The sequence below is a fragment of the Saccopteryx bilineata genome, chromosome 1 (assembly GCF_036850765.1).
Source record: "Saccopteryx bilineata isolate mSacBil1 chromosome 1, mSacBil1_pri_phased_curated, whole genome shotgun sequence".
In the NCBI taxonomy this organism is placed as follows: domain Eukaryota; kingdom Metazoa; phylum Chordata; class Mammalia; order Chiroptera; family Emballonuridae; genus Saccopteryx; species Saccopteryx bilineata.
The window spans coordinates 209,816,217-209,828,887 of NC_089490.1; the positions used below are offsets into that span (position 1 = coordinate 209,816,217).

Sequence of the window (12,671 nt, forward strand, 5' to 3'; positions counted from 1 at the left end):
CACTGGCTGGGCTGCTAGCTGTATCCCTCGGGGATGGAGTAGCTTGCATCGGGGCTGGGAGGGGCTTGCTAGGCCTCGGGGCCCTTTGGTCAGCCAGTACTTTGTTAGGTCCTAATGAGCTGCCTCCGGTGATATCTATCTGGAGCCTAATTTTAAATGTCAATCCAGTATAATGTCCTGATACATACATTCTTAAGCCCCACTGCCTGCCTTTTAGCCATGTATTATCTTGCCTTCTTCCATGGTGGGTAAAGGTAATATTCAGTGGGTTACAGGTGAAATTTGTACATGGCCCACTACCAGTCCAGGTCCCTGGCCTCTGTGCAGAGAAGCCAGAGGCTTCATTCCTGGAGCAGCGGGAGTCCCGAATTCCTGCCCCTTCCCGGGCTACTCGCATTACCCTAATCCAGTCCCAGGAGGAGGTGGGCCTCCAGTAAGTTGTTCCGGTAGTTTCACACCCCCAGGCTTTGCAGTAAAAGACCTCTATTCCCCCACATCTCCAGGCTGTATCCCTTTTGCGACCATCTCTTGGGCACACATAGAAATCAGAATTAAGCAACTCTGCTCGCAAAGCAGGGTGGCCGCAACCATAACTATAGCCGTTCCAACTGACAGGGCAGGCACATTCTCCAGATACACAAGGAGGTGGGCCTACCCTTGGGTCAGCCGTGGGTATATCCCAATTGCCTAGTCCGGCTACAAGTTGGCAAAGGTCTGGGTACAGGAACGGCCACCAAGTCCAGGGGGGGTGGTCATTGGAAGTTATTTCTTATACTATATCACTGGTCCCCGATATCACCTGCCATGTCTGTTGGATCGGTTGGTGGGGATTTGTTACGGCGGCAGCGGACACGCAGCTTGAGGGGATTATCTGTTTTCTCCACTGTCCACTGGTCATCAGGAGCAGGAGCAGGCTTGAGGTGTGAAGTATGGATCCAAGCAGCGATGCCATCGACTTTTACAGCGGTGGGTGTGATGAGGAGGACCTGGTAGGGTCCCTTCTAGCGGGGTTTGAGTGTTCGGTGTTGGTGTCTCCAGACATAGACAAAATCCCCAACCTGGTAGCGATGCGGGGTCCCGTCTCCTGCCGGCTGGTAAAGGTCAGACAACTGCTTCCATAGGCAATGTTGCACTCTGGCCAGGGCCTGTAACCTAACAGACAAGGGGGTATTCGGGATATTTATGTCAGAGGGGGATAAATCCCGAATAGGCGGAGGGGTTCCAAAAAGTATTTCAAAGGGAGTTAGGTTAGTTTTAGCGGAAGGGGTATTCCGAGCCCGGAAAAGAGCGTATGGTAGGAGCATTACCCAATCTCTATGGCCAGTCTCTATGACTAATTTAGTTAAGGTCTCTTTAATTGTTCTATTCATTCTCTCTACCTGTCCTGAACTTTGGGGTCTATAAGCACAATGTAGTTTCCAATTAATTCCCAATATTTTGGCTACCCCCTGGCTTACCTGGGCCACAAACGCCGGTCTGTTATCAGACCCTATTACCTTTGGAAGGCCAAATCTAGGAAAGATTTCTTCCATATTCTTCTTAATTACCACCGCCACCATCTCATGTTTGGTAGGGAAGGCTTCTACCCATCCTGAAAAGGTGTCTACAAAAACTAAGAGATACCTTAGTCCATACTTGGCAGGTTTTACCTCAGTGAAGTCTACTTCCCAATATTGGCCTGGTCTGGTGCCTCGGAGACGGGTTCCTCTGGTTCCTTTGGCTGGGTAGGCATTTACCATCTGGCAGGCCTTACAAGCTTTGACTACTTCCTTTGCCATTTGCCTCTTCTCGGGGGTGGTCAATGTTTTATCATCCTGAAGCAGTTGTACCAGTTTGTCAGTCCCAAGGTGGGTGAGACGGTGGGCCATCTGGAGGAACATCCGAGCATCTGCAGGTTCCTTTAAGTGGGTCAGAGTGGGGGATGGCTCTGCTTCTATAGTGAGGATGTTGGAGGCAGTCCTCATGGCTACTGCTCGAGCCTCCTTATCCGCCTTCCTGTTGCCTTTGGCTACTGGGTCTTGCCCTTTCTGGTGCCCAGGGCAATGGACAATGGCCAGCTCCCATGGGAGCATGACAGCATCTAAGAGGGCTAATATTTCTTGTTTGTGCTTAATGTCTTTACCTGCTGATGTGAGCAGGCCCCTTTCTTTGTAAATTGCCCCATGCACATGTGCAGTGGCAAATGCATACCTGCTGTCCGTGTAGACGGTGGCCCGTTTACCACTAGCCAGTTCTAAGGCCTTTGTTAGAGCTATTAGTTCTGCCTTTTGGGCTGAGGTTCCTGGGGCAAGTCTCTCTGACCAGATTACTTTTTCCTTGTCTACCACCGCAGCCCCAGCTCTGTGTTCTCCTTCATACAGAAAACTGCTTTCATCAGTGCACCAAATTAAGTCAGATTGTGGCAATGGTGTGTCCCGTAAGTCTTTCCGGATCCCAGCCTCCTTGGCTAGGATATCCCTGCACTGATGGTGGACAGTTTCCCCCTCTTTCCTGGGTAGCAGGGTGGCTGGGTTCAAAACAGTTGGAGAGCCAAAGGTGATTCTGTCTTTATCTAACAGGAGGCTTTGGTAATGAGTAATGCGGGCATTGGTTAGCCAGCGGTCTGGAGGTTGTCTGATTATGCTTTCCAGGGCATGGGGGGCGACAACAGTTCATTTTTGGCCCAGAGTCAGTTTGTCAGCATCTTTGACCAGGAGGGCCACAGCGGCAATCACCCGTAGGCATCCCGGCCACCCTTTTGCAACTGCGTCCAGCCTCTTAGAGAGATAAGCCACCAGCCGTTTCCAGGGTTTCAGAGACTGAGTCAATACTCCTTTAGCTATCCCTTCCTTCTCGTCTACATAGAGAGTGAATGGCTTCTCTATGTTGGGGAGTGCTAAGGCCGGGGCTGACAACAGTGCCCTCTTGATTTGGTCAAAGGCCTTTTGCTGTTCATCTCCCCAGGTATACTCAGTTCCATCCTTTAACAAGGGGTACAGAGGGGAGGCTAGTGTGGCAAAGCCGGGTATCCATAGTCTGCAAAAACCTGCTGTGCCCAAGAACTCCCTGAGGCCCTTCCGATTTTTCAGAGGCGGGATTTGAGTAACAGTCTTTTTCCTGGCCTCAGTTAGCCATCTCTTACCGTCTCGGAGAGAGTAGCCCAGGAAGGTGACTTCGGGTTGGCAGATCTGGGCCTTTTTGGCGGATGCCTGGTATCCCAGTTTGGCCAGTTCGACAAGCAGTTTCTCAGTTCCCTGTTTGCACTGCTCTATGGTGGCGGCTGCAAGTAACAGATCATCAACATACTGCAACAGAGTTACCTCAGGGGTGGAGGCTCGGTAGGCACTCAAGTCCTGGTGCAGCGCTTCATCAAAGATGGTGGGAGAGTTCTTGAAGCCCTGGGGTAGCCGCGTCCAGGTGAGCTGTCTGCTGAGTCCGTTCTCAGGGTCAGTCCATTCAAAAGCAAACAGGGGTTGGCTGTCCTCATGCAGGCGCAAGCAGAAGAAGGCATCTTTCAGGTCCAGTACTGTATACCACTTCCTGTCAGGACTGAGGGTACTGAGGAGGTTGTAAGGGTTCGGGACCGTTGGATGTATGTCCATTACCCGACTGTTAACCTCTCTCAAATCCTGGACTGGTCTATAGTCCCCCATCCCTGGTTTCTTCACTGGTAGCAGGGGGGTGTTCCACCCTGATTGACAAGGCCTCAGGATCCCTTGTCCTAGCAGCCTCTGGATGTGAGGTCTAATGCCTTCCCGGGCCTCTTTACTCATGTAGTATTGTTTGACCCTTATGGGGGTGGCGGAGGGTTTTAAGTATACTACCACCGGAGGCCTGCCAATCCTGGCCCTGCCAATCCTGGCCCTGCCGTTTCTGCCCAGGCCTCTGGGAAGCTCTGAAGCCACCTGTCTTCTGTTGAATGGGGTCCGGGGGCAGGGGTCTCATACAGTTTATACTCATCTTCAGCAGACAAGGTCAGCATGGTCACAACAGGCTGACTGACAAGAGGGTTACTAAATCTTACTTCTGGTCCCTGAGGTTTGAAATCAATACTCGCCCCCAACTTGGTAAGCAAATCCCTCCCCGGAAGCGGGGCAGGGCATTCTGGTATGACCAGAAAGGAGTGCTGTACTTTTCCCCTCCCCAGGTCCATTGTCCTTTTCATTGTCCATGACCTATGCTGGCATCCATTTGCCCCCTGGACCAAGGATTTTTTGTTTGAGAGGGGACCCAGCGGACTCTGCAGGGTGGAGTAAACCGCTCCAGTATCTACCTCAAAATCAATTGGTGTCCCCTCTACATTGAATGTTACCCTGAGTTCAGGGAGGGGGTCCGAACCCTGATGCCCCTAATCTCCTAGGGCAAGGATTTCCTCAGTCTTCTTTTTCTTCTTCTTAGGGCAATCCCTGACCCAGTGTCCTTCTTCTTTACAGTAGGCACACTGGTTAGGTCCTAATTTTGGTTTTTGGTTTGGGCCCGAGGTACTATGCTTTCCTCTTCTATCTTGTTTCCCTACTACGGTAGCCAAAATCTTCGTTAACTCTTTATTTCTCCGTTTATCTCGCTTATTTTCCTGCTCCTCACGTTCTTTTTCTAATCTTTGCTCCTTTTCCTCTGCTGTCTCTCTTTTATAGTATACCTTATCAGCTTCCTTGACTAAATCTCTCAGAGCCATGTCCTGTAACCCATCCATCCTCTGGAGTTTCCTCTGAATATCAGTAGCTGACTGTCCTATAAAAGCCATGGCCAGTGCCCCTCTCTGTTCTTCAGACTCAGGGTCGAAAGGGGTGTACCTCCTATAGGCTTCCATTAGTCTCTCTAGGAATCTGGATGGGGATTCCTCTGGCCCTTGAATTACTTCTCTTACCTTAGCCAAATTAGTGGGGTGTCTCGCCGCCGCTCGGAGACCCATCATCAGAGTCTGGCGATAGAGTAAGAGTCGCTGCCTACCTTCAGGCGTATTAGGGTCCCAGTTAGGCCGCCTCAGGGGAAAAGCCTCATCTATAAGGTTGAGGAGTTGAGTAGGACGACCATCAGGTCCAGGAACCAATTTCCTGGCCTCGAGGAGAATTCGGTCTCTTTCTTCTGAGGTGAAGAGGATACCTAAAAGCTGCTGGCAGTCATCCCAAGTGGGCTGATGGGAAAACATAAGAGACTTGAGAAGGTCAGTAAGTTTGACAGGGTCCTCTGAAAAAGGCGGATTATTGTTTTTCCAATTGTATAGATCTGAGGAGGAGAAGGGCCAATACTGAAGCACTGGTATGTTCCCCCCTTGGCCGTCAGGGACAGGGGGTCCAAAAGGTCGAAGGGGCAGGGTGACGGCCATGTCATCTGGGGTTTGTGCTCTCCGGCTCCGGGTACCTTGGGCTGGACCCTCCACTGATGGTCCCCGTTCATCCTGATGTGGGGCCCCAAGCTGGGGACCTGCAGCGCTGGCAGGGACATCCCTGGGATAGGGAGGCGGGAGTCCCGAATCAAAAAGAATAAGGTCAGTTTGAGATTCAGGGAGAACAGAGGAGGGAAGGGGGGGGATACAGGGATGAAGCAGGCGCCGTTGGCTCCGGAGGTTTGAGTGGAAGCATAGAGCAGATTTTGGATGAGTTAGAGCAGGTCTGGGGGGGCCCGGAGTGGTGGAGAGGGTATTGGAAGGGAGGGTGTAGGGGGAGGAAGGAAAGGTCGGACCCAAGGAGGAGGGTCGTCGGCCAGGTCTTCCCAAACCCAAATATAAGGCTGTTGATCCGGATGGCCATGAGGTCCTGGATTGAAGACAACTGCTTTAACCGCCTTTATGGTGTCCTTGTGAAAGGTTCCAGTGGTCAGCCAACCTACTTCGAAGGTGGGCCACTCCGAGGCACAGAAAGTCTGCCACTTGCGCTTCTTAACAAGAAGAGACAGATTATGGGCTCGGGCATCAACCTCAGACCAATGAGACAAAGTCAGGGACAGTGGGGTGGAAGTTTTCTGTCCCATTTCAAACCCAAAAAGACAATAACACACAAATAAGACAATAACCAGGACAATCACAAAGACGAATAGACTAAGCCGGCTGTGCCGTGAACGGCAAAATGAAACTAAAAAATAAATCTAGCGGTCCGGACCAACGAGCTCGGTTGGAAACTGGCAACAAATCTAGATTCTGTCTAAGACAGCAGATGGACTTCCAAGCGTCCTTGGTTGTCCTCACACTCCAGGGCGTCCCCCGGAGTCGTGGCCTGTGACCCCCTGACACGTCTGTCGGTCGCAGCCAGGAGGGACTCACGTCCCTGCCTGACAGCCACCGCCAGTTTCACTCACCAAGCGTCAGGCGTGCATCTCGTGGTCTGCGAGGAAGCGGGATCTCGGTGGGACCTCCAAATGTTGACCGAGGGCGCACCACGAAGACTCTAGACCCAAGTGTGTGGGTAAAACAGAAGAAAAAGTTTATTACACTCGCGAGCGGGCTCAAGGCAAGGAGGTAGCCAAGAGTCCCGAACAACTTCAGCAAGCAAGTTTTATACATTATACACCCAGGAATTCAGGAGTCATGAGATAGGGAAGTTGCAATGGCTCTCAGGGTGATTGCCCCAGGTGCTTGCGGAAGAGCAAGCACCTATGATTACATCGGGGCGAGGCGGGCCAGTTCTTGTTCTGCAAGCCAAGATTAGCCAAGCAAAGGACAGATGGAATTTTCTATTTTTACTGTTACACTAGCTTTAAGCAAATTTCTCAGTGGTTTATGGTAGGGAGCGGTCAATTCCTGCTTTCTTTAATTTTAGTCAAAAGGTCAAGCAGAATTTTTCCACTCACGGTTACACCACCATACTTTCTTCCATTGTTGTAAAGTATTTGTACCTTAATTTTGTGGATTCATGTAGAGACACAAAGTCAAGATGAAATGTGAAGGATTTTATTAAAGGAGGAGATTTATTTAATATGCTGGCATATGACTAACATGAGGCATTTGCAGACCCAAATTGTATGTGCCAAATACATTTCAGAGGCTGGTTATATTGATCACACACAGGTTGGGGGGAGTATGACACTATGACACAATTATTAGTAAGCTTACATTCCTTTAGGGGATTCACAAAAACATTAAAACTTTTTTTTTTAATTTTTATTTTTTATTTTATTTATTCATTTTTAGAGAGGAGAGAGAGAGAGAGAAGGGGGGAGGAGCTGGAAGCATCAACTCCCATATGTGCCTTGACCAGGCAAGCCCAGGGTTTCGAACCGGCAACCTCAGCATTTCCAGGTCGACGCTTTATCCACTGTGCCACCACAGGTCAGGCCAACATTAAAACTTTTAAGGTAATATAATTAAAGACATTTACAAATCTTTTAGTGTCTATTTGCCCTCCTTTGCCTAGAGGCATGTTACTCTCATGATGCCAGGAAGGGAGGAAGAACCACAATCAATGTAGGGTAATATGTAAATTCAGTCTATTATTGAAAAAGAAGTTTCTCAGTTAACCTTTATTTTAGATTTAAAACTAAATGGCCCATTTTCCTTGCAAGCCAGAAACTTCTACATTCTTCTTCCTCCCCTTCCTAAAGGAAGGATGGGATAGGAAAGCCAGACCTTTCCTTCTAAAATATCAATATTAATTTTTCAACTTTTTGGTACCTAACTATGCCATAATGGTTGTACAACTTTACATTCTCACCAACAGTGAATGAGGGTTCTTTTTTCTCCACAGCCTCTCCAACACTTGTTATTACCTGTCTTGTTGATAATAGCTAATCTAACAGGTGTGAGGTGGTATCTCATTGTAGTTTTGATTTGCATTTCTCTAATAGCTAATAAAGATTAGCATCTTTTCATATATCTACTGGCAATTTGTATTTCTTCCTGGGAGAAGTGTCTGTCCTTTTCTCATTTTTTTTATTGGATTGTTTGCTTGTTTGTTGTTGAGTTTTATGAGTTCTTTGTATATTTTGGATATTAGGCCCTTATCTGAGCTGTTGTTTGAGAATATCATCTCTCATTTAGTTGGTTGTTTTGTGCAAAAGCTTTTTAGTTTGATATAGTTCCATTTGCTTATTTTTGCTTTTGCTACCCTTGCTTGAGAAGACCTATAAATATAGATAGATAGATAGATAGATAGATAGATAGATAGATAGATAGGACTGATATCAGACTTTATTGCCTATGATTTATTCTAAAAGATTTATGCTTTGAAGTCTTACAGCTAATTTTTTTTTTATAAATTTTTATTAATGGTAATGGGATGACATTAATAAATCAGGGTACATATATTCAAAGAAAACATGTCTAGGTTATTTTGTCATCAAATTATGTTGCAAACCCCTTGCCCAAAGTCAGATTGTCCTCCGTCACCCTCTATCTAGTTCTCTGTGCCCCTCCCCCTCCCCCTAACTCTCTCCCTCCCTCCCTCCCATGTCCTCCCTCCCCCCCCCCACCCTTGGTAACCACGACACTCTTGTCCATGTCTCTTAGTCTCATTTTTTATGTTCCACCAATGTATGGAATCATGTAGTTCTTGTTTTTTTTTCTGATTTACTTATTTCACTCCTTATAATGTTATCAAGATCCCACCATTTTGCTGTAAATGATCTGATGTCATCATTTCTTATGGCTGAGTAGTATTCCATAGTGTATATTGCCACATCTTCTTTATCCAGTCTTCTATTGAAGGGCTTTTTGGTTGTTTCCATGTCTTGGCCACTGTGAACAGTGCTGCAATGAACATGGGGCTACATGTGTCTTCACGTATCAATGTTTCTGAGGTTTTGGGGTATATACCCAGTGGAGGGATTGCTGGGTCATAAGGTAGTTCTATTTGCAGTTTTTTGAGGAACCACCATACTTTCCTCCATAATGGTTGTACTACTTTACAGTCCCACCAACAGTGAATGAGGGTTCCTTTTTCTCCACAGCCTCTCCAACATTTGCTATTACCCGTCTTGTTGATAATAGCTAATCTAACAGGAGTGAGGTGGTATCTCATTGTAGTTTTGATTTGCATTTCTCTAATAGCTAATGAAGCTGAGCATCTTTTCATATATCTGTTGGCCATTTGTATCTCTTCCTGGGAGAAGTGTCTGTTCATGTCCTCTTCCCATTTTTTTTATTGGATTGTTTGTTTGTTTGTTGTTGAGTTTTATGAGTTCTTTGTAAATTTTGGATATTAGGCCCTTATCTGAGCTGTTGTTTGAAAATATCAGTTCCCATATAGTTGGCTGTCTGTTTATTTTGATATCAGTTTCTCTTGCTGAGCAAAAACTTTTAATTCTGATGTAGTCTCATTCATTTATCTTTGCCTTCACTTCTCTTGCCATTGGAGTCAAGTTCAGAAAATGTTCTTTAAAACCCAGGTCCATGATTTTAGTACCTATGACTTCTTCTATGTACTTTATTGTTTCAGGTCTTATATTTAGGTCTTTGATCCATTTTGAATTAATTTTAGTACACGGGGACAGGCTGTAGTCGAGTTTCATTCTTTTGCATGTGGCTTTCCAGTTTTCCCAACACCATTTGTTGAAGAGGCTTTCTTTTCTCCATTGTGTGTTGTTGGCCCCTTTATCAAAGATTATTTGACCATATATATGTGGTTTTATTTCTGGGCTTTCTATTCTGTTCCATTGGTCTGAGTGTCTATTTTTCTGCCAATACCATGCTGTTTTGATTATCGTGGCCCTATAATATAGTTTAAAGTCAGGTATTGTAATGCCCCCAGCTTCATTCTTTTTCCTTAGGATTGTTTTGGCTATTCGGGGTTTTTTATAGTTCCATATAAATCTGATGATTTTTTGTTCCATTTCTTTAAAAAATGTCATAGGGATTTTGATGGGAATTGCATTAACTTTGTATATTGCTTTGGGTAATATGGCCATTTTGATTATATTTATTCTTCCTATCCAAGAACAAGGAATATTTTTCCATCTCATTGTATCTTTTTCGATTTCCCTTAACAATGCTTTGTAATTTTCATTATATAGGTCCTTTACATTCTTTGTTGTGTTTATTCCTAGGTATTCTATTTTTTTTGTTGCAATCGTGAAGGGGATTATTTTTTTGAGTTCGTTTTCTAATATTTCATTGTTGGCATATAGAAAGGCTATGGACTTTTGTATGTTAATTTTGTATCCTGCGACCTTACTGTATTGGTTTATTGTTTCTAATAATCTTTTTGTGGAGTCCTTCGGGTTTTCGATGTATAGGATCATATCATCAGCAAAAAGTGATAGCTTTACTTCTTCTTTTCCGATATGGATGCCTTTTATTTCTTTGTCTTGTCTGATTGCTCTGGCCAGAACTTCTAGTACCACGTTGAATAAGAGTGGAGAGAGTGGACAACCCTGTCTTGTTCCTGATTTAAGGTAGAAAGTCCTCAGTTTTATGCCGTTTAATAGGATGTTGGCTGATGGTTTATCATATATGGCCTTTATCATGTTGAGATATTTTCCTTCTATACCCATTTTGTTGAGAGTCTTAAACATAAAATTGTGTTGTATTTTATCAAAAGCCTTTTCTGCATCTATTGATAAGATCATGTGGTTTTTGTTCTTTGTTTTGTTGATATGGTGTATTACGTTAACCGTTTTGCGTATGTTGAACCATCCTTGAGATTCTGGGGTGAATCCCACTTGATCATGATGTATTTTTTTTTAATATGTTGTTGTATTCGGTTTGCCAGTATTTTGTTTAGTATTTTAGCATCTGTATTCATTAGAGATATTGGTCTGTAGTTTTCCTTCTTTGTGCCATCCTTGCCAGGTTTTGGTATTAGGGTTATGTTGGCCTCATAAAATGTGTTTAGAAGTATTGCTTCTTCTTCAATTTTTTGGAAGACTTTGAGTAGAATAGGAACCAAGTCTTCTTTGAATGTTTGATAGAATTCACTAGTATAACCGTCTGGGCCTGGACTTTTATTTTTGGGGAGATTTTTAATAGTTTTTTCTATTTCCTCCCTGCTGATTGGTCTGTTTAGGCTTTCTGCTTCTTCATGACTCAGTCTAGGAAGGTTGTATTGATCTAGGAATTTATCCATTTCTTCTAGATTGTTGTATTTGGTGGCATATAATTTTTCATAGTATTCTACAATAATTCTTTTTATTTCTATGATGTCTGTGGTGATCTCTCCTCTTTCATTTTGGATTTTATTTATTTGAGTCCTGTGTCTTTTTTTCTTGGTGAGTCTTGCCAAGGGTTTGTCAATTTTGTTGATCTTTTCAAAGAACCAGCTCCTTGTTTTATTGACTTTTTCTATAGTTTTTCTGTTCTCTATTTCATTTATTTCTGCTCTGATTTTTATTATCTCCTTTCTTCGGCTGCTTTTGGGTTGTCTTTGTTCTTCTTTTTCTAGTTCCTTAAGGTGTGAAGTTAAGTGGTTTACTTCGGCTCTCTCTTGTTTGTTCATATAGGCCTGAAGTGATATGAACTTTCCTCTTATTACTGCTTTTGTGCATCCCAGAGATTCTGATATGTCGTATTTTCATTTTCATTTGTCTGTATATATCTTTTGATTTCTGCGCTTATTTCTTCTTTGACCCATTCATTTTTTAGAAGTATGTTGTTTAGTTTCCACATTTTTGTGGGTTTTTCCCCCTCTTTTTTGCAGTTGAATTCTAGTTTCAAGGCTTTATGATCAGAAAATATGCTTGGTACAATTTCAATTTTTCTAAATTTGCTGATATTGTCTTTGTGGCCCAACATATGGTCAATTCTTGAGAATGTTCCATGTACACTATAGAAAAATGTATACTCTGTCGCTTTGGGATGAAGTGTCCTGTAGATGTCTATCATATCCAGGTGTTCTAGTATTTCATTTAAGGCCACTATATCTTTATTGATTCTCTGTTTGGATGACCGATCTAGAGCCGTCAGCGGTGTATTGAGGTCTCCAAGTATGATTGTATTTTTGTTAGTTTTTGTTTTAAGGTCAATAAGTAGCTGTCTTATATATTTTGGTGCTCCTTGGTTTGGTGCATATATATTAAGGATTGTTATGTCTTCTTGATTCAACTTCCCCTTAATCATTATGAAATGACCATTTTTGTCTCTGAGTACTTTTTCTGTCTTGTAGTCAGCATTATTAGATATGAGTATTGCTACACCTGCTTTTTTTTGGGTGTTGTTTGCTTGGAGTATTGTTTTCCAGCCTTTCACTTTGAATTTGTTTTTATCCTTGTTGCTTAAATGTGTTTCTTGTAGGCAGCATATAGTTGGATTTTCTTTTTTAATCCATTCTGCTACTCTGTGTCTTTTTATTGGTAAGTTTAATCCATTTACATTTAGTGTAATTATTGACACTTGTGGGTTCCCTACTGCCATTTTATAAATTGCTTTCTGTTAGTTTTGTATCTAGTTTGATTCTTCTCTTTTGTTTTTCTATCATTTGTTTTTGTTTGTTTGTGTTCCATACTTCTTTCCTCTGTTGCTACCTTTTTTAAGTCAAGTGTTTTTGTGGTGGTTTTTTTAAGGGTGGTTACCATTAAGTAATGAAAAGGGTACCTACCATATTCATTGTAGTACCCTATCTTATAAGTATTTCTTCACTTCATCATCCTTTGCTACTGTTAATCTCCATCCTCTCCCCCCTTTTTTTCCTTTGTTGTCACAGTTTAAGTTTGGTTTTATTGTGTTCTTGGTGGAGCTGTTACTTGTGGTGTTGTTTTCTTTTGTTCTTTGAATCTGGTTGGAAAACCCCCCTTAGTATTTCCTGGAGTGGGGGCTTTCTGTTGATAAA

The 12,671-nt window shown here is 43.8% G+C and overlaps 1 protein-coding gene across 1 annotated transcript; it reads right to left on the reverse strand.

Moving 5' to 3' along the window:
* Window positions 1–779: 779 nt before the first annotated feature.
* On the reverse strand, window positions 780–6,053 carry LOC136319454 (uncharacterized). The gene is given in 3 exon segments (XM_066252711.1): window positions 780–3,815; window positions 3,818–5,551; window positions 5,623–6,053. Coding segments are annotated over 3 exon segments (5,097 nt in total). The 5' UTR covers window positions 5,950–6,053.
* Window positions 6,054–12,671: the final 6,618 nt, after the last annotated feature.